Source organism: Microcebus murinus, chromosome X (genome assembly GCF_040939455.1).
Source record: "Microcebus murinus isolate Inina chromosome X, M.murinus_Inina_mat1.0, whole genome shotgun sequence".
NCBI lineage: Eukaryota > Metazoa > Chordata > Mammalia > Primates > Cheirogaleidae > Microcebus > Microcebus murinus.
This window is the reverse complement of record NC_134136.1, coordinates 120467958-120490459: the sequence shown is the minus strand read 5'-3', so window position 1 is coordinate 120490459 and position 22502 is coordinate 120467958. Positions and strand designations below refer to the sequence as shown.

The 22502-nt window shown below is 40.6% G+C and overlaps 1 protein-coding gene across 3 annotated transcripts; it reads left to right on the top strand.

The window, feature by feature from the left end:
- The first annotated feature begins 2017 nt into the window (after positions 1-2017).
- Positions 2018-22480, top strand: ZNF674 (zinc finger protein 674). Of its 3 annotated transcripts, XM_012764496.3 has the most exons (7): positions 2018-2139; positions 2842-2952; positions 4922-4966; positions 8123-8179; positions 8514-8640; positions 9339-9434; positions 19672-22480. In XM_012764496.3, exons 5-7 carry the CDS (start codon positions 8607-8609, stop codon positions 21174-21176), a joined length of 1635 nt encoding a protein of 544 aa, XP_012619950.1. In that variant the 5' UTR covers positions 2018-2139; positions 2842-2952; positions 4922-4966; positions 8123-8179; positions 8514-8606; the 3' UTR covers positions 21177-22480. The 3 variants fall into 3 exon arrangements, with proteins under 3 accessions (XP_012619950.1, XP_012619942.1, XP_012619951.1); XM_012764488.3 differs by lacking the exon at positions 8123-8179 and having other exon boundaries at positions 19672-22476; XM_012764497.3 differs by lacking the exons at positions 4922-4966; positions 8123-8179.
- Positions 22481-22502: the final 22 nt, after the last annotated feature.

Here is a 22502-nt window from a genome sequence, read left to right as displayed (position 1 = left end):
CTCCAGCGCAGAAGGAATTGCTGTGTACCTGGGCTGAGACCCTGCCATGCCTGACCCAAGGAGGCCTGACCAAGCAGGCACAGCAAGCACAGAGAACACACTTGGCCTCTCTCCTCCAGACCCTGACAGGAAAGAGAAAGCTTTCCTCCAGGCCGCCACAGGCCTTTTTAGCAGGCCATGTTGCCACTGGCTGGCATTCTCAGAGAGAACAGCTCTCCGCTATTTTACAATTCGTTTCCCAAAAAGCAAAACGCAGATTTTCCCAGGATGTCTAGGATCCCAAGAACTGGAGCTCCTGCATTTGAGAAAAGTACAGTGAGGTCAAGGTCCTCCAGATTCATGCCTGCCAGGCAGAGAGAGCAGCTTTCCTCGCTCTGCCGGGAACTCCAAGGGCAGGGTCCACCAAGCCAGGCCAGAAAGTCCTCGGGCTGGGGGAGGGGTGTTGTCCAAAACCACGGTGCGATCAAATTAAAAAGCTTCTGCACAACCAAGGAAACTATCATTACAGCAAATAGACAACCTACAGAATGGGAGAAGATATTTGCGTGCTACACATCCAATAAAGGTCTGATAACAAGAATCTGTATAGAGCTTAAGAAGATTAACAAGAAAAAGATCAAACAACTCCATCAAAAAGTGGGCAAAGGACATGAACCAAAACTTTCAAAAGAAGACAGAATAATAGCCAGGAAACATGTAAAAAAGTGTTCAACATCTCTAATCATTAGGGAAATGCAAATCAAAACTACAATGAGATATCACTTAACTCCCGTGAGAATGGCCTTTATCAAAAAGTCCCAAATCAACAAATGCTGGCGTGGATGTGGAGAGATAGGAACACTCTTATACTGCTGGTGGGATTGCAAATTATTACAACACCTGTGGAAGTCATTTGGAGTAATCTCAAAGAACTAAACATAGAAATACCATTTGATCCAGCATTCCCACTACTAGGCATCTACCCAAAGGAAAAAAAAGACATTTTATAATAGAGACATCTGCACTTGAATGTTTATGGCAGCACGATTCACAGTTGCAAAGCTGTGGAAACAACCCAAGTGCCTATCAATACATCAGTGGATAAATAAAACGTGGTATATGTATACCACGGAATACTACTCAACTACAAAAAACAATGGTGAACTAGCACCTCTTAAATTATCCTCGACACAGCTGGAGACCATTATACCAAGTGCAGTATCACAAGAATGGAAAAACAAGCACCACATGTACTGGCCATCAAATTGGTACTAACTGATCAACCCAAGGTGCTCACTTGGAAGTAATATTCATTGGTGCCGTCAGGTGGGAGAGACTGGCAGAAGTGGTTAAGCACACAACTAATGGGTGCCGAGCGCACTTTATGTGGGAAGGGCACACTTGTAGCTCTGGCTTGGGCGAGGCAAAGGCATTATATGTAATCAAAATGTTTGTACCCTCATAATATTCTGAAATTAAAAAAAAAAAAGAATAGTACAACGAGGGTTTCTTCCCGGATTCCGGGAGGTTGGTGGCCCTGCGGCCCAGCTCCAAAGCCCCTCCTCCAGGCCACTTCCCCTAATGAGCCAGACCCCTCTCAGCTCTCAGGACTGTCTGAGCCAGGCCCGGGTCCCCGCTCTGTACTACCCGTTCCGGCCTCTAGATGGCCCCGCCCTAGTTGCGCTAATGACAGAAGAGGCCTGACTCTCTCTTTTCCTGGCCCCAGGAGCAGAAGGCAGTGGAAAGCGTGGCTTCAGGAATGGAGGGGTGAGAACTACCAGGGGCGCAGGAAAACAAAGCGGGAGAGGGGGGTCCGGCCTCGGTGCGGGCAGGAGCCCGGCCGCTGGCCTCTTGCCACCCAGGGACACCTCCCAGAGCCTTTCGTACGACCCGCCAGAGGAAATGGTCGCACGCTCTTGTCGCTCCCTCTTGCGTCTGAGCGAGTACTGTCAAACCACACTCTCTGAAAGGCGCCATGTTGACCATCGGCGGTGGTGCCCGCCACCCCCCCTCCCCCGGGTCCTCTCATGCGCATGCGCAGTGCCGCGACCTCGCATTCCCAGAGTGACGGGAAGCGGAAGTGCTCAGCCGACCCAGGAGGGCCTCTTGTAGTTTATGCGGGCAGTTGTCATCGGTCCCTGACGGGCTCTTGGCGGTGAAGTAAGGGGGAGACGGAGATGGTGATGGGTTTGATGGGCTGGGGTTGTTGGTAGGGTTGTGAGTGAGCGCCCTTGTGGAGGTTGAGAGACGCGGGCCGTGGCCGTGAGTGTTGGGATCGCGTGTTTGGAATTGATTGAGTCATTCAGGGACGGTTTCCTGAGTGCCTAATTAATGCCAGGCACCATTGCAAATATTTCACATTAGTCTTCCAGGAGCCCTGTGGGGTAGTACTATGATTATATCCATTTGACAAAGAAAATAGCAGTGTGGCTCGGCAACCTGTCCAAAATCACATAGGTAGCAAACCCAAGGGATCCTTTATCTTTTCCTATATTTATCATGTTTATTGTTTCCCATCTGCCTTCCCTGCTAGAATATAAGCTCCACAGGAGCGGGGAACTCCAAAATTTTTTGCCAGATATATCTCTAACACGGAAAACAAGCACATAGAAGGCACTCATTTCTTAAATGAATTAAAGTGGCATAGCAGGCTATTAGTTGGTTCCAAAGATGAGACCCTTAGTAAGGCAATGTGCAGCTCATTGACGATTGGTGAGCTTTGTATGAATGCTGACTCTTAAAAGTAGAACGAGACATTTCATATTCTGTTGCGTGAAAACCTTTGGATTTTACCGAACTTCACTCCATGGAAGGTAGCAAAGGGGTTGCTAATGAAATCTCCTGTGGTCATTGTGTGTCCAGGGTCAGAGTGTGTAACTGAGACCACTGCTCACCAACTGCAGACTCCAGCCTATCTGTGTCCAGGCTTCCTCACTTAGTCTGAGAAGACCCATTCAGAGGCCTCAGGAAGAGGTGAGTTCCCTGGGTCACAGGCAGACATCTGGTACTGCAGTGAGGTCCCAGTTCACGTGTGTTTGTGTCTGAATTTCTTGGTCCTGTCTCCTTGAGAACAAGAGAGGTGCTCTGAGGCAAGTCGGAGGAGAAGCCTCAGCACAGAGGCCAGACCCACATCCTCAGGGCAGAGGGAAGAGGCTCACAGGACAGTGGTCCTAGAAGAGCTGGACCTGCAGTAGCCTTTGTCTTTCATGGTCAGCTGAGAAAAGGCAATGCTGGCTCAACCTCCAGGTGCCATCAAGGACCATGTGACAGTGGGCAATGATCCCTGTTGGAGGAGAGAGAGATGAAAGTCACAGGTAGATCAAGGCATGGATGTCCCCCTTGGGGCTGGTCCCCTGCTATAGGCAGGATGAGGCTGGGAAGGATCATGACCAGCCACAGAAGTCTTCATCCTCTCCTAGCACACCTACTTGTACGACTTAATGCTCCCCTCTCTTGCCACTGGCTACTTTTAGATTTGAGTCAGTGCCACGGCATCAACCTTGCACCTGCTCAAGGGGAAATGCTGAATCTTCCTCCTGCCCAAGGTGCAGAAAATATATTTTTAGTTTATAGAATTTCATAGTCGTCTACAGGTATGCTCTCATCCAGTTTTGCTGCCTCATTTTGATGCTTAATGAAGCTGGGTCTGAGAACATGACTTTTTACGACACAGGAGCTGAATGAACCCTGTTGTCCTGATGCTGTTGTAGTGATTGCTGCAGCATGTGACGGTTACTCTGTCCAGAAGCTCCTGGCTGAAACCTTCTGAAAAACTGCCAAACAAGAGAGAGCATCGCAGTCAAAATGCAAATTGTGGGAAAGGAGGAAGTGGATGGGCAGGAACAAGGTGGTGCAACAGCCAGTGATGCATGGAGGACAGAGGAGGGCAGGCACAGTGGCTTCCAGCTTCACCTAGAACTGAGGAATTCTGTACTGTTACCCACCTGCCTGCCACCCCTCCCTCCCTCCCTCCAGCCTTCTGAGCCCTGGTTTGTCTCCTCCCACCAAACTATATCAAGAGATTCTTCTTATACACACTCTGCTGAGGGTCTTTTCATCTCTAGGGTTCTGTGTGATAATAGGTGATTTTGAGTCATTTTTAATTTTTATTTCACTCGTAATTAATATTCACTGTCAAAAAATGAGAAAATGGAAATAAACAAGGGAAGGAAATTGAAATAACCATCAACAGTAACCAACTTTTCAATAAATGCTCTTCAAGTCTTCATATGTGATCATATCGCTTAACAAACATGAGATCACACTTTATTTTTTTGTAACCTACTTTTAAGTATCTTAAGAACTAAAAACAAAATTCCATAGCATTTTTATTTTAAGAGATGGAGTCTTGCTGTGTTACCTGGGCTGGCCGTGGACTTCTGGGCTCAAGTGATCCTTCCACCTTAGCCTCCTGAGTAGCTGGGACTACAAGTGCTTGCCACCTCGCCTGCCTCTGTAGCATTTTTAGGCCCTGTGCCGTATGCCTGTTTTTGCATGTATCATATTTTTTAATGAGTTCTTTTTGTTTGACATTTAGTTGGTTCCAAACTTTGATTTCTTTTATATCAGTGATTCTAAAGTTTGAATGATGGGAATGACTACAGTTAGTATCCTTTCAGCTTTGTGCACATTTATTTGTTTTATTATGACAAATTTTTAGGACTAGAATTCTGGAGATAACGAAGGTACCAAGTTGTTAATCATTTCTGAAGTAGATGCCTTTAGTCATACATAAGTCATACATCTTTCCAGTAAGGAAAACAAAATTTCATGTGCAAAATGCACATGATCTTAGTAAAATCCTATGGGAACAGGCTGTAGCTATCAGGCCATGTTTCCAGATCATTCACCCCCAGGTGCAAGGGTGATTATTATCAGGCTGATAATTATGGTCTTATGTCTGTACTCACTGATCTCAACCCTCCTAATTCTGCTTTTGTAGATCTCTGTCCTTTTTACAGGGAAGAGCAGGATGGCTATGTCCCAGGTGAGTTCCTAATTTACTCCTATTTTTTTTCCAATGAACTTGAAGCAGAGGCAGCTTTTAGGAATCTATGCTGTAGCCTTGAAAAAAAAATCTGTCAATTTCCTCTGTTTTCTCTTGTGTCATCTTTCAGCGTGTCATCTACTGCAGGTTTCCTTAATCTTTCCCCTCAGAGAGACAGACAGAGAGAGAGAGAGAGAGAGAGAACAAAGGAGAAAAGAAAGACAATTCACTACTTATCCCTTTGGGGCCTGTACCTCATTTTTTCTTCTTTTCCTTACACATAAATTTCCTTAAAATTGCCTTCTCTAAGTCTATGCTAATTACTGCTTTCACAAAATTGTACAGACCAGGTAATTTGTACATTTAAGGTTTCTAGACTAACAAAAGACAAAGAGGAATCCAGTTCATTTTATTAATCCACATAACCTTAAATTTGATGAAGATACTGCAAAAAAGAAAATTATAGACCACTTTTACTTAACAATATAGATGCCAAAATTCGAGGGGGTTTCACTATGTTGCCCAGGCTGGTCTTGAACTCCTGGCCTCAAGCAATGCTCTGTCTAGGCCTCCCAAAGTGCTAGGATTATGGGGGTGAGCCACTGTGCCCAGCCAAACAAAAGCTTTGTTCAACAAAAGGAGAAAAATAATTCTCCCTCTCACTCCATGCCCAAGTCTTCTCCTCCTTCAGTTTTTTTATACATTCTTCCAGATATCATGCATACATATTTGTCTAGCTATATGAATCTTTTTTTCCTTCTTTCTTTTTTTTTTTTTTCTTGTGAACAAATTAGTGCACATTCTGGTCATAGGTTAATGATCATTCCATTTTACCAAATACTAGTCTACTCCAAGTTTTCTTAACCTACTGACATATTGGGCCAGGTAATTGTTTGTTGTAGACAGCTGCCTTGTGCATTGGAGGATGTTACAACAACATTGCTGGCCTCTGCCCTCTAGCTGCCAATACCTCCACCCCACCTCCCTTGTCATGACAATGAAAAATTTCTACTAACATTGGGGGGACAAAAATCACTCAATTTTGAAAACTGTATGGGTACCTCATTTACAGTTATGACTGCTCGATATTCCACCAGCTGGAAATACCATTATTTATTTACCTTTCTGCCAGGGATGTACATTTAGGATATTTCTAGTCTTTTTTTTTTTTTTCTAAATGAAAAGCGAACTTCTTTATTGTACGCAGTACAAAATATAACGCAGCATGGCAGGATGCAAACGGCCCTGCGCAGGGGAAAGTATTTCAAATCAATTGGCAGGTTAAAGCCTTTCTGCACTGTAGACTTTCCACACTCTGGAAAATAAGCAAACAAACAAACAAACAAAACTCTCAAACCCTCGAGAAAAACAAACCATTCAGGAGGTGCATGAGTCCAATGGGAATGCAGTGGTGATGCTGCCATCCTATGTCCCATGACAGCACAGGCCACAAAGTTACAGCAGAGAAGGGGTAGCTTACGCTACCGAGTATTATTTTCATACTTGCTAAGATAGCATAAATCCATCCAAAAAAAAAAAAAATTCCAAATCAGGATAAGTAAAGAAAGGAAAAACAAGTCTATACAGCATTTACAACAAATAAATCTCTAGCCAGCTGGGGGTAAAATATGCATCTATGTATAGACTGTGTATAGGTTATAAAGCTATAAATATTGTTTAGAAGGAGTTCTTTGATTAGAGTAGAATGCAATTAAGGCCCAAGCTATAGGTTCACCATCTGTATGGGCTAATTAGCTTCCAACAGAGGCAAATCTTATGTTTCCATAGCTATAAAGTACACCCCTTATCCTCGTGAACCTTTTCACAAATGTGCTGGTGGTCAAAGCGGGACAGTTGGAGACTGCGGAGTGCCCCATTAATACAAAAGCCATTCAAAGGATGTGTCTCACATTCACGTAGTCATCACTGCCTCCCTTCACATATGAGGAACAGCACAGTCATTCTTGATGCTATAAATAACATAGTCATGAATATCCACATACATTCCCATTTGTGTGCATCTTAGTACTATCTCGTCTGTAAGATAACTTTCTAGAGATGAGAATTCTAGGTCAGAGGTGTGTGCATTTATAGTTTAGGGCTTCTAAGCACCTCATCTATAATTGGGGAATGGTGTGTGGAGGGGTCAGGCTCCTCTGAGAAGCCCTCCTGCCGGAGAAATCTGCATGTCACTACCCTCTGGTACACTGGTTTTTCTGTCTCCCAAATTTGGACCTTGTGGGTACAAAATGTCTCTTTGAATTTAAGACCACCAAGTGTAAACATAACAGTATGGGGTTCAGAGCATAATCAGGTGGCTGGCTTATTGGCCTTTCTTTAAGACGGAGTCTCACTCTGATGCCTAGGCTGGAATGCAGTGATGTCATCATAGCTCACTGCAACCTCAAACTCCTAGGCTCAAGCGATCCTCCTGCCTCAGCCTCCCGAGTAGCTGGGACTACAAGCCAGCGCCACTGTGCCCAACTAATTTTTTCTATTTTTAGTAGAGACAGGGTCTCACTCTTGCTCAGTCTGGTCTTGAACTCCTGAGCTCAAGTGATCCTCCCACCTTGACCTACCAGAGTGCTAGGATTACAGGCATGAGCCCAGCCCAGGCTGGTCTTAAACTTCTGGCCTCAAGTGATGCTCCACCTCAGCCTCCCAGAAGTGCTAGAATTACAGGCGTGGGCCACTGCACCCAGTTGGTTTATTGGTCTTTGATAGAAATTAGGGCACTTCTAGAGGTGAGTTCTTGTTTGGTGGTGACAAAGAACACACAGACCTTTGTCCTTTTGCCTCAGTCAGCTGCCCAAGCCACAGACCTTCTGATTTCCTGTTCTTATCTCATGATTGATGAGCTAAGGTTAGAACTGTTTGTCATGATTGATTAGCTATGTTTAGAATGGTTTGTTTTAGCTCTGTATTCCCTGGGAAGCCCGCTCTGTCAGCCCCAAGCAGAATTCACTTCCTCCTCTCTGGGCCACCTGGACCCTGTCCTATATCTGTCATCTGTCATTGCCACTGTAAGGCAGGCCCCCTCCCTCCCTCTCATCTGTGGGTTTGTAAGCGTTGTTTTATTCCTCTACCAAACTGGAGCTCCTCGAGTTCAAGAGGCATTTGTTTTTGTTTTTGTTTTTGTATTTTTTATATCCGCAGGACTTACCAGCTTGGTCTCTATTCAATAAATACGTGTTGAATAAATGAATTTCCAGGGTAAGATATTTCTAATAGCCTATCTGTTTCTCCTATACAATTTAAAATAATTTTAGTTATATGAATACTCTATGTGATATACTCTGCCAAATAGTGACCGCATGGATTTCAATCCCTCACTCCTAGCTGTGTGACCTGGGCTGGTTAGTACAGACTCTGTGCGCCTCATGTTCTTCACCTATCAAGTTTCTCCTAGGGTGGTGGAGAGGATTAAAATCTTCAGCACATGTAAAGACTTAGAATAGTCACAGAGTAAGCCCTCCATGTGCGTGAGGTGTCATGTCCCAGTCCCCCAGGCTGATCCCTTGTGCTAAAGAGGAATGTGCCGTTACAGGAATCATTGACCTTCAAGGACGTGTTTGTGGACTTCACCTTGGAGGAATGGCAGCAGCTGGACTCTGCTCAGAAGAACCTCTACAGGGATGTCATGCTTGAGAACTACAGCCACCTGGTGTCTGTGGGTAGGGACTGCTCCACAGTTGGATGTAGAATGCACCCAGTAGTGTCTTTTTTCTTTTTGAGACAGAGTCTCACTCTGTTGCCTGGACTAGAGTGCCGTGGCATCAGCTTAGCTCACAGCAACCTCAAACTCCTGGGCTCAAGCAATCCTGCTGCCTCAGCCTCCCGAGTAGCTGGGACTACAGGCACGTGCCACCATGCGTGGCTAATTTTATTTATATATATTTTTTTTCTTTTTTTTTTTTAGTTGTCCAGCTAATTTCTATTTATTTTTTTTTTTTTCCAGTAGAGACTGGGTCTCGCTTTTGCTCAGGCTGGTCTCAAACTCCTGAGCTCAAACGATCCTCCCGCCTCAGCCTCCCAGAGTGCTAGGATTACAGGAGTGAGCCACCACACCCGGCAGTAGTGTCTTTTTGAGCTGCTGCTGCGGCTGCTGCTACAAGCTCAGGTGTTGGAAACCCTCAATGAGTTTAGGCTTAAGGCCCACTATCAAGTATTCGCGGTCCCATTTGGATGCTGGACAGGATGTTTGTGTCTTCACCTGCCAGGTGAATGTTCTGTACTGAGGGGCAAATTACTATGTGCATGGGGCAGTCCCCGAGACTGTGCCATCTTCAGCCTGCAGGCAAGGAGGAATCATTGACCTTCAAAAATGCCTTCAGCATTCATAACAAAGTTCTATGTCATTTCCCTTGAACAGGGTATCTAGTTGCCCAACCAGATGTGATCTTCAGGTTGGGACCAGGAGAAGAGTCCTGGATGGCAGAAAGAGGGACCCCAGTGCAGAGCTGTCCAGGTGAGTCGGGCCAGGGAAAGGGGAACTAGCCTGGGCAGTGAGAGCTTGGCCTCTGGGAGGTGCCCAGGAGCCGTTCTCAGAGCCCCCAGACTTGAGGCTGTGCCTGGGGTCTGATGACATGCGCTGTTGTCATAGCCAAATGAGGCCTCCCCCGGCAGCCTTTTCCAGTTGCTGTGCACTTTGCTTGGCATTCAGACGGTGTGGCCACTCCTGTTCTTAGATCCCATTTCTACCTTCCAGCCTCCTGGCTTGCTAGCAAGAAGTGCCAGACCCGTTCTCATTTCTTTCCTCCCTCTTTTCTGGAAGCTTTTAGGACTTTTTCTCCCCATTCTTGGGCTTTTGTATTTCCACCAGAATAGATGTAAGTGTTGGTGTTTCCTCTTTATCGTGCATACTTTGGGCCCTTTCAGTCTGAAATTTGAAGTCTTTTTTTTTAACCTCAGGGAAATTATTCTACCTGGTTTATTGGAGTTGATATAGATAACAAAGCTTTGCTAGTTACCTTTAACTCTACCTGACCAGGTATCTACCGTGTTCTCATTTGACTTCCCTCACCTTGTGGTGAACACTGTAAGTTTACTTCACACCATTTTCCATTTCCTCTTCTTATATCTTCTCAGACTCTTACAAATCTGACTTGATAAACTGCCTGTTATCAGATTGCTCCTCTTATCAGTACTTCCTTCCCACTCAACTCTTGTTTTCTGTGTTATCTCCTTATTTATTCAGAAAATAAATACATTTGAGAGGACTTTACTCCCAGGGAGGAATACTTTAGTGAACTATATTTCAGTCCTGGGTAGAGCTGCATTTTTGGGTTTTTCAGTCTGGGCTGCTTATGGGGATCCAGAAACTCTTCACATGTGTTGGTGTATTGATAATTAATTTTATCAATCACTGTTCACAGACTTTTTTCTAATTTTAGCTTGATCCGCGGGACACACCACCACAAGCCACGCCAGTTTTACTTACATTTATTAAGGGGGAAGAGAAAAAGAGAGAAAGTAAGAGAACAGTACTGCAGGGGAAGAACACAAAAAGAGTAATCATACCACTAGGATCCCATTATCAGCACTGGGAGGCTTATCATCATGGGTAATCTCAACACCAGAGGCTAATCCTCACTAAGGCAGTGGTAAAGGCAACACGCTGGGATATCAGGCAGGTAGGCAGCTGCACACTGAGAGGTTGAATAGGAAAAACTGGCAGCCCCCCAGGGGCTTTTCAGTGCTGTTTATATAGTGGTTTGAACAAAGTAAGGCTTTGGCGCCAAAAAGGCGTATGCTCTGGTCATGTAAGGTCCGGGATCTGGCCAGGAACCGGGACCTGTAGTGACTGGTCTCACAAAACAGTTCCGAGCATGAGCCTAGGGTAAACAGCCCTGGGCAGCCCAGGATAAACAATCCTAGGCAGTCCAGGAAGTCCAGGATAAACATCCCCAGGCACATAGCTCAGAGCTATCAATTCCCATTTCCTCAAGAAGTGGCCAACTTCTCCAGGAAATGGGTACATACCTTGAGCCTTATAAATTTATATGAACCCAAGCAGGCCTTAATATTCTGTACCTCAGTACAGTTGGTCTCTTCTTTCTCTTCCTCGTAGTTCCCCTTCCGTGGGCCCATCTCAGAGAAGTGTGTTTAGAGCACTGTTACTATTCAGAGTGTGGTCCCTGGACCAGCAGCCTGGGCATTACTTGGGCTCTAAATAGAAATGCAGGATGTGAGGGCCAACCCCAGATTTTCTGAGTCAGAATGTGTACTTCAGCAAGCTCTCCAGGCAACCCATTGGCACAGTAAAGCTTGAGAAATGCTGCTTTTCAGAGATTAGTGCAGAGCATCACCTGTAGTCAGATGCTGGCCCCATGGACCTACAGGTGACTCTCCAGAGCCCGCTCCTACTCAAAAAACACACCCACTCTCTTAGACCCTCCTGTTCTGGCTCATGTGGTTCCCACCACTCTGTAGCTTCTCCCAGAAAGGTATTGGGCTATAATATTTGCCTTATTGCTCAGTGTAATTCCATACCCACTGCCTGGTAGAGATTCATCAGGATTCCTGGTATGCCGATGGCATGCTTTCTTTCCTTTAGTGATTTCTGGAATTATGATTGTGTATCTTTTTCTCATTTCAGTGATATCCTGGAAGGGAGGAAAAACAAACTCAGGCACAGTCCCCCCTCCCTTATAATTAAAACTGTACTGGTCAGGTGTGGTGGCTCATACCTGTAATCCTAGCCCTCTGGAAGGCTGACGCCGAAGGATCACTTGAGCCCAGGAGTTTGAGGTTGCAGTGAGCTATGATGACACCACTACACTCTACCTGGAATGAGACTCTGTCTCCAAAAAAAGGCCCCACATTATATTAAAATATAGACATTCATGTATTTAGCCTAAGGGTACAGAATGGTATAGGATAAAAAGAAATCCTATATACATTTTCAGCCACACCTCCCACGGGTAGCCTCTTTGAAAGATTTCTGTTTTTAATTCTTCTGGAAAGCACCTCCATAGGTCTAGGGAATACCTTTATACCTCCACTCTGAGGGAGTTATAAAGGTATCTGAGGTATAAAGGTATCTGAGTTTTTGGTTTTATCTCCCCTCTGTGGAAATAAGGATTTAGCTCACTCTTTGGCTCTCTGCTCCTTAGAACTTCACAATGTTTGCTAAATTCTTATTTTTAGTTCCTTTATTGTTTACATTTATAACTGTAAATAATATAGCTAAGCTTTTATTCGATGTAGTAACTTTTTGAAAATCTAGCTGCCAATGGCTTATTTCTCTCACTAGAACACAAACCCGTAGATACCAGAACCTGTGCCTTGTTCTAACTTATCCCAGCGTGGGACTGGTAGAGACATTTAATAAATATTCCATTGATTGTTTTGGATCTGGCCAGAGGAAGGAGGTTTGAAGCTACATAGCCTGGGTTCAAATTCTGTCAATTTCTCTCACTAGCTATCACTATGCATACATTGCTTAGCCTTCCTTTGTCTATTGTAGAATGAGATTAATGATAGAACTTAATGATTGTCAGAAGTTAATGAGTCAGTGCATGTAAACTACCTAAAAGGGGCCAGGCGCAGTGGCCCATGCCTGTAATCCTAGCAGTTTGGGAAACCAAGGTGGGAAGATGACTTGAGGCCAAGAATTGAAGACCAGCCTGAGCGATATAGTGAGACCCTGTCTCCACAACAAATACAGAAATTAGCTTGGTGTGGTGGCATTTGACTGTGGTCCCAGCTACTCAGGAGGCTGAGGCAGGAGGATTGCCTGAGCCCAGATGTTTGAGGTTGCAGTGAGCTATGATGACGCCATTGCACTCTAGGCTGGTCAGCAGAGCGAGACCCTGTCTCAAAAAAAAAAAGCACCTAAAAGGGTTTCTGACATAAAGGAAGCTCTTAACAAATGTTATCACTCTTTTTATTGTTATTATACACACACAAGTTGTTTTTAATATAGTAGTTAACCAGAGATGTATCACATAGTTACCTATGGGTTTGTCAGAATAGTCCTGAGTAATCCCCATGAGTTTCAGAAAGCCTGGGATGGGCCTGTTTATATGTATTGTGAATAACACTCCAGAGTGTTCTGATACTCATGTCTAATTAAGATCCACCACTTGAAATATCTGCTGAGAGGGATTCCAGGGAAATGGTAGCAAGGCTGTCATCCAAGAGCACGGGAGCAGGATAGGATGGGAAGACAGGATTATGTGGACTCACTCCTGGACAACTGTCCAGACTCCCAGGGTTGGGATCAGAATGTAACTTGAATTTCTTCCTCATTCATCCATCTTTAAATCTATTTTAGGGAATGTATTTTTCCCCATCCCCTGAATGAAATCTCCAGCATATCCCAGTTTTTTTTTTTTGGTTATTCTGAGATAATAAAAATCTAGGAAATGTTAGTTTCAAGAGTAACCTCATTGGAGTAATAAAAACTGTCCAACCCCACGTAGTAGTGCAAACTCTGATGTTTATTTAAAGTTTGTTGATCTTTTCACAGAAAGAACTTTGTTAATTTTCTCTTATCATTTCTTTTCTGTTTGTGGATTTCTCCTTTTACTTTTATTTCCTTTTTCCTACTTAGTTTGGGTTTACTTTGCTATTCTTTATGTAGCATTTTCCACCAACATTTTAATATGAAATTTTTCATCCAGAGCAAGTAAAAGAATCATAGATTGAGCACCTATATAATACCTCCACCTAAATTCGACAGTGAAGATTTTGCTGTTTCATTTATCTATTATATGTCTGTCTGCCAATTCTTCTGTCCTTCTATCAATTCACCATTTTGTTTTGTTTGTTTTTTTTTTGCAGCGCCTTTCAAAGTAAGTTGCAGAGATTGGTATGCTTCACCCCTAAATACCTCTATAGGCATATCATTAATTAGAGTTCAGTTATTTGTTAGCATTTTGTTTATCAGTAGTACTTATGAGGTATTTTAATAAAAGGAAATACATTAATGGTACCATGTGATCTTCAGTCTGTATGTGGTAATGTTGTAACATAATTTCCTGTATATATTTTCTCTGTGTGGTCATATATATTTATGCTGATGTTACTGCATTCCTTTTTTTCAAATGAGATTTATTAAGGTATAATGCACATGCCATGAAATTCATTTTACTTAGATATACAGTTCTATAGTTCTGACAAATATATAGTTATGTAACCACCACCACAATCAAGGTATTAGACATTTTCATCCCCCAGAAAAATATCTTATTTCCTTTTATACTTAAATCTTTCCCCATCTCAGGCTTGATCGCTTTTCCTTCTAGTTTGGTTCTTTCTATAATGCCATATACATGAGTCATATAGTATGTAGCCTTATGCATCTGGCTCCTTTCACTTCATGCTTTTTCAGTTCATCCATGTTATGGCATATATCAGCAGTTTGTTCCTTTTTATAGCTGAGTAGTGTTCCAATGGACCAGTTAATACATATTTGAATTGTTCCTTGTTTTTGGTTATTATGAATGAAGCTGGTAAAGCATTCTTATACAGGTATTTGTATGGACCTATGTTTTCATATTTCTTGGGTAAATGTATGGAGTGGGATTGCTCAGTCCCCATGGTAAGCATACATTTAACTTCTTTATAATACATTGCCAAACTGTTTTCTGTTGTATCTATGCCATTTTGTTTCCCCAACAACAACACACCTTCCTTGTAGGTGTGTAGATACATCTGTTTATGATTTAAATATGCATAATGATTAATGATGTCAAGCATGTTTTCATGTGATTATTTGCCATCTGTATATCTTCTGTGGTGAAGTGTCTAATTATAATCTTTTGACATTTTTGTTTATTATTATGAGAGTTCTTTATATATTCTAGATCAGGAATCCTCAAACTTTTTAAACAGGGGGCCAGTTCACTGTCCCTCAGACCATTGGAGGGCCATTGGAGAGTGTGGCACACATTCCACACATGTGCACTATGGGCCTGGAACAAGTTGGCTGCTAAGCAGGACAGGCAGCGGCAGCAAAAACACCTGGCGGGCCGGATAAATGTCCTCGGCAGACTGCATGTGGCCCATGGGCTATAGTTTGAGGATGCCTGTTCTAGATATAAATTCTTATCAGCTATGTGTTTTCCAAGTATTTACTCCCACGCTGTGGGTCATTTTGCTCTTAACAGTGTCTTTTGAAAAATAGATGTTCTTATTTTTGATAAAGTCCAGCTTATCAAGTTGTTCTTTTATGGCTTATGCTTTTTGTGTCCTATTTAGCAAATTTCTCTCTAACCCAGGATAACGATTTTTTTCAAATGTTTTCTTCCAGGAGATTTATAATTTTAGTTTTGTTTGTTTATTTGTTTGTTTGTTTGTTTGTTTGTTTGTTTGTTTTTGAGACAGGGTCTTGCTCTGTCACCCAGGATAGAGTGCAGTGGCATCACTGCAACCTCAAACTCCTGGGTTCAGTCAATCCTCCTGCCTCAGCCTCCTCAGTAGCTGGGACCACAGGCAAGAGCCACCATGCCCGGTTAATTTTTCTATTTTGTGTAGAAATGGGGTATTGCTCTTTCTCAGGTTGGTCTCGAACTCCTGACCTCAAGCAATCCTCCTACCTTGGCCTTCTAAAGTGCTAGGATTACAGGCATGAGCCACTGTACCTAGCCTTATTTTAGTTTTGATATATTATTTCTTATATATTCCTTTCCAGTTGTTCCAGTAACATTTTTTAAAGCACTATTCTTTTAAAATTAATTTACCATGGCATCCTCTCTAAAAAATTATTCGAAAACATATATGTCAGTCTATACACCAGTACAGATTGAGTATCCCTAGTCCAGAAATGCAAAATCTGAAATGTCCTAAAATCCAAAACTTTTTGAGCACCAACATGATGTTCAGAGGAAATGCTCATTGGAGCATTTCAGATTTCAGATTTTTGGATTAGAGATGCTGAACCAGAAGTATATAATGCAGTATTCCAAAATCCAAAAAACTCTGAAATCTGAAATACTTCTGTTTCTAAGCATTTTGGGTAAGTGATATTCAATCTGTACCACACTGTCTTAATTATTGTAGCATTATATTATATTGAATGCTTAAATCAGGTAGTGTGAGTCTTCCATCTTTTTCCTTTTTCATAATGTTTTGGTTATTCTAGATCCTTGGTATTTTCTTATAAATTATAGAATCAGCTAGTCGATTTCTGTAAAAAAGCCTGCAGGGGATTTGGTTTGAGATTGCATTGAATCTATTCATCATTGAAATGCTAAAATATTGAGTCTTCCAATTCATAAATATGGTTTATCTCTCCATTTATTTAGGTCTTTTAAATTTTATTTCCATAATGTTTTATAGTTTTGAAGGGACAGGTCTTACCCATATTTTGTTTAATTTAACCCCGTGTTTTATGTTCTTATAAGGTAATATAAATGGTGTGTGTGTTTATGTATCACATAGTTGTTTTGCATTTCATTTTTCTATTGGTCGCTTGTAGTTTATAGAAGTGTAATTGATTTTTCTATATGTCTATATTTCTATCCTGGGACCTTTCTAAACTCACATATTAGTGCTAGTCGCTCTTTTTATAATTTGGCATTTTCTATGTAAACAATCACATAATTGTGAATAAGGGTAATTTATTTCTTTATTTCCAATCTGAATGCTTTTAAAACTCTTTTTCTTGCCTTATTGTACTTAATGTCTAGGGTCTTCAATATAATGTTGACTAGGAGTAGGGAGGGCAACATACTTGCCTTGATCCTGATCTTAGGACAAAAGCATTAGATATAATTTTACTTGTAGGTTTTTTCATAGATGGCCTGACAATGATTGAGGATGTTTTCTTCTAATCCTGGTTTTCTGAGAGTTTTTATCATGAATGATTGTTGCAAATGCTTTTTATGGATCAATTGATATGACTGTTTTTTCTCCTTTAGACTGTTGCATCTTATGTAATTATTGATATTATTGCATTTAGGTCTACCATTTTATTATTTCTTTTCTGTTTGTACTCTCCCACCTTATTTTATTTTATTGTTGTTGTTCTGCTTCACCATTCTTCTCTTCTGAATATTTGACTGTTTTTTAAATAGTCTACTTTGAGATGATTGAAGATTCCCATGCACTTACAAGAAATAATACAGAGAGAATCCCATGTACTCTTTACGCAGTTTCCCCCAGTGGTGACGTCTTGCAAAACTATACTGCAGATCACAAGTATATTGACATTGACAAAGTCAAGATACAGAACATTTCCATTACCACAAGAATCCCTCATATTGCCATTTAATAGCCGTACCCATTCCTTCCCACCCCTACCCTTTCCTTAAGCCCTGGAAACTACTAATTTGTTCACCATTTCTATAATTTTCTCATTTCAAGAATATCATATAAATGGGGATAAACTGTATGATACCTTATGGGATTTGTTCTTTTCACTCAGCATAATTCTCTCGAGATTCATCCTGTTGTGTGTACCAATTGTTTCTTCCTTTTTGTCACTGAGTAGTAGTCAACCAAATGAATATACCATAGTTTGTTAAACAACTCACGCATTGAAGAACATTGCTGTTGTCAACTTCATTGATTTCTGCTCTAATTTGTATTCCTTTTCTTTTGCTTGATCTTTCTTCATTTCTAGTATATGCATTCAGTGCTGTAAATATCCCTCCAAATGCTGCTTTGTGTCCCACAAATTATGACATGTTACATTTTCATTTAATTAAGAATATTTTTAAATTTCCCTTAAGACTTATTTAGAAGTAAGTATATCTTTAAATTTCCAAATATTTGGGGTTTTCCAAGTATCGTTCTCTTACTGATTTTTGGCTTAATAATGTTATTACACGTAATATGATTTCTTATAAATGTCTTACAGTTTAAAACCCAGAATATGGTCTATCCTGGTGAATGTTTCATATGTACTTGAAAAGAATGTATATTCTGCTGTTGTTGGATGCAGTGTTCTATGCATTTCAATTAGGTGAAGTTGGTTGATGGTGCTGTTCAGATTATCTGTATCCTTGGTGGTTTTCTGTCTACTTGTTCTATCAATTATTGAGAGAAAGAGTGTTGAAGTCTCCAACAATAATTGTGGATTTGTCTGTTTCTCTTTCAGATGTATCCATTTTTGCCTCATGTATTTTGAAGTGCTGTTATTAGGTACATACACTTTTAGGATTGTTATTTCTTCTCAGAGAATTAACTGTTTTATTATTTTGTAATGTCCCTCTTTGTCTGAGAAAATCTTTCTTGTTCTGAAGTCATTGTCTGAAATTAATATAATTACTCCAGCTTTTTTTTGGTTAGGTTTTCATGATTTATCTCCATATCTTTTTTTTTTTTTTTTTAATAAACAGGCTTTATTTTTACTACACTTTCAGATTTACAGAAAACTAGACCAACTAGTACAGAGAGTTTCCTTATACCCCTCTCTACCCTCCTCCCCAGTTTCCCCAATGGCAACATCTTGCATTAGTGTGGTACATTGGTTACAAATGATGAGTGAATATTGATAAATTATTATTGACTGAAGTCCACGTTTTACACTAAGGTTCACGCTTTGTGTTGTTCAGTTCTATGGGCTTTGGCAAATGCATAAAAATCCACCATTATTATCATGCAGAATACTTTCACTGCCCTAAAAATTCCCCTGTGCTTTACTTTGTCATCGTGTCTCCACCTTCCTGGCAAGCAGTGATCTTTTTACTAACTCTATAGTTTTGCCTTTTCCAGAATGTCATATAGTTGGAATCATACAGTATGTAGCCTTTTACAGACTGGCTTCTTTCAAACAGCAATATAACTTTAAGTTTCCTCCATGCCTATATCTTGATAGCTCATTTCATTTTATTGCTGAACAATATTCCATTGTCTGGATGTACCAGTTTGTTTATCCATTCACCTACTGAAGGACATCTTGGTTGCTTCCACTTTGGGGCCATTATGAATAAAGCTGCTATAAACATCCATGCTAAGGCTTTCCTGTGGACATAAGTTTTCAACTCGTGGTTCATTTCATTTTAAAGTTTATAATTTTTTGTTGTGAACTCCTTTTGAGTGAGAGTTCTTTTCCATGGAAATTCTGTGTACCCTGTGCTATGAAAGCATCACTGAAGAACTATTTAGATAGTTTCATTGCTGAGGACAACTGGTTTCACTAATGCAGGCCCAATTTTTAGGTGAACTTTTCAACGTTGGGGGTTTTGAATTATACTTCAAATGTCTATTTGGAATACAGGACTATGGTTCTGATTTCTTGTAAGTAATCCCTGATGCTTCTTACCATTTTCATAAGCCAGTGAGTGACATCTTTCTAGTTCCTATTTTATAAACAGAGATGTCCTTTGTGACTCCCAACTTTAAGCAGGTAGCTCAGTTCTAATTCTGTACACATTTGTACCCTGTGGCCTGGAAGTCAATCCACACTCATGATTAGTGCCTTAATCCCCCAACTGCAAAGCCACACAGCTTTAATTTCTATTCACCCCCTCACTGTAAATTCCTTCTTAATTTTTGTCACATATTAAATTTTTTCTTGGTTTTAAGCTTGGCTGAATATTAAATTATTTTTGTTAAACTTGGGCCAAAATTTCTTTGTAGTTTCACTCAGGGGAGGTGGTGGTGGTGGTGGTATTTGGGGAGGATCCATCCACATCAGCTCAAGTCATATTGATAAGAGTTCACCACAAATCATTTAGGGATTAATTTTATCCCATAACATTACAGTAGAAAGACTTATAATAAGTTTGATGATTCATTGTATTTCTTTCTAGAAGTCTGGCAAGTTGATGAGCAGATAGATTACTACAAGGAAAGCCAAGACAAACTTCTGTGGCAAGCTGCATTCATAGACAAGGAAACACTGAAAGATGAAAGTGGTCAAGAATGTAGAACATGTAGAAAAATCATTTATCTGAGCACAGACTTTGTTTCTATAAGACAAAGACTCCCTAAATATTACTCATGCGGAAGGTGTTTAAAACATAATTTAAACACTCTTAGTCAAAATAGAAGCTATGTAAAAAAGAAAGAGGATGGATGTAAGGCATATTGGAAATTATGCTTCCATTCTAATCTTGATAAAGCTCAGCCTGCAGAGAAAATTTTTGACCCTAATCAACAAAGAAAAGCCCTCCACCATAATCGAGCCCTTGATAAAAGTCAGAGAATTCAGAGTGGGGAGAAACTCAATGAATGTGCTGAATGTGGAAAAGTGTTTATCCAGAGAGCAAACCTTATTGTACATCAGAGAATTCACACTGGAGAGAAGCCTTATGAATGCTGTGAATGTGCAAAAGCCTTCAGCCAGAAGTCAACCCTCATAGCTCACCAGAGAACTCATACGGGGGAGAAGCCCTATGAGTGCAGTGAATGTGGGAAAACCTTTATTCAGAAGTCAACTCTGATTAAGCATCAGCGAACTCATACAGGAGAGAAACCATTTATATGTGGCAAATGTACAAAAGCATTTAAGAGTTCATATCACCTTATTAGACATGAAAAAACACACAACAGACAAGCATTTTATAAAGTTATTAAATGTGCTAAGTCCAACTTTATATATCAAAATACTGATATGGGTGAGAAACCTGAGTGCAGTGAACATGGGAAAGCCTTTGAAGGGAAGCCTACCATCCCCATTAAACATCAGAAAATTCACACAAAAGAGAAAGGGTATGAGTGCAGTAAATGTGGGAAAAGATTTAAGGGAAAGTCACACCTCTCTGTTCATCAGAGAATTCATACGAGAGAGAAACCTTATAAATGCAGCATATGTGAGAAGACTTTCAGTGGAAAATCACACCTCTCTGTCCATCATAGAACTCATACAGGAGAGAAGCCCTATGAATGCAGAAGATGTGGGAAAGCCTTTGGTGAAAAGTCAACCCTTATTGTACATCAGAGAACTCACACGGGAGAGAAACCCTATAAATGCAATGAATGTGGGAAAGCCTTCAGTGAAAAGTCACCACTGATTAAACATCAGAGAATTCATACAGGTGAGAGACCCTATAAATGCAGTGACTGCGGGAAAGCTTTCAGTAGGAAGTCAACTCTCATTAAACATCATAGAATTCATACAGGAGAAAAACCCTACAAATGTAGTGAATGCGGGAAAGCATTCAGTGTGAAATCAACTCTCATTGTACATCACAGAATTCATACAGGAGAGAAACCTTATGAATGCAGAGACTGTGGGAAAGCCTTTAGTGGAAAGTCAACTCTCATTAAACATCAGAAAAGTCATACCGGAGATAAAACCTATGAGTATACTTGAGACTGGGATAATTTTACTAGTAGTTATACCTCATTATATATCAAATAATTCATCCTGAGGAGTAACCTTCAAATATCAGGAATGTCAACTCTTCATATATTATTACTGTTCATTTTACTTAATACAAAGCACAAAAGTGTAACGTCAGAGGCATGCAATAAATGTGATCAATTTTTCACCCGGACTTCTTTACTAAGGAGTAAAGAACTGTATATCAAAGAATTAAAAACAGCAAACACTGAGTGTACTGACATGGAAAAGCCTTTAGAAAGAATTTAAGTGTCATTGCGTATCGGTATTTATGCTGAAGAAAAACCAAGAATTTAGTGAGCTTAGAAAACCATGCTAGAAATTATTAGAGGAATCATGTTCCATATTTTTTACCAAATATTTTGTGGAAAATGCATAGAGGTGGCAAAGCAGCACTCAATTATAAATTTAAGATACATTCACTGTGGAGTAGAGTATGACAGTTTTTTAAAGAACAGTATAAAGCATAAAATATCCTAGGTGGGACAAATTCCCAGGTTATTTTCTTAAATAGAAAAATTGCTTCCTTAAGTAGGGTGAGGGAGGAAGAGTCATCAGAATCCCTGAAACAAAGGATCTCAGGACACTTTACACATATTACTCATCAATACATATTCATTGCAGAAATGTAAACCCATTATAGAAAAGGTAAGCTTTGACACACCTCCCTGGGAACAGCACTTAGAAGTTAATGTTCTCTGTCTTTTTAAGAAAGAGCAATTCTTTTATGGTGAGGCAGTAAAGATTTTTAATTTTCAGAGTACCTTTCATAATAGCACTGTTATTTAAATTAGTGAAAAAAAGAAAATTTAATACCCAATGATGGCTGATTGATTAAAAATTGGTATGTCAATTAGGTGAAATAAAATGCACCAGTTAAGACTTTATTTGAGGATTTGGAAAAATGTTCATGGTAAATCATTAAATGAGAAAACGGTATAACACAATATATCATGTGTTTTATGTTGTAAAAACAGAGGAAGGATATGCACTATTATGTCAGTTATTCTGGGTGACAGATATATAGAAATCTTACGAGCAACATATGCACGTATATGTACAAGTATAAATTTGTATTTATTTTCGTTGTGTGTGTGTGTGTGTGTAGATAAATACATAGAGCAAAAAGCTAAGAAGGAAATAACAGCAAGTTACTAAGTAAATTAACATTTGGTTATGGGGATTATTGATGTTTAAAAATGTTTTTAATGTAGTCTCTAGAAACTACCAATAAAATATATTATTTAATCTAGTACATGTTTGATCATTCTGTCTTCCCACCCATTTTCCTAGTCA

Coding starts and splice junctions, on each gene's coding strand:
- ZNF674 (XM_012764488.3), top strand. Junction 8,641..9,338: donor CAGCCACCTGGTGTCTGTGG/GTAGGGACTGCT, acceptor TCCCTTGAACAG/GGTATCTAGTTGCCCAACCA. Junction 9,435..19,671: donor CCCAGTGCAGAGCTGTCCAG/GTGAGTCGGGCC, acceptor ATTTCTTTCTAG/AAGTCTGGCAAGTTGATGAG.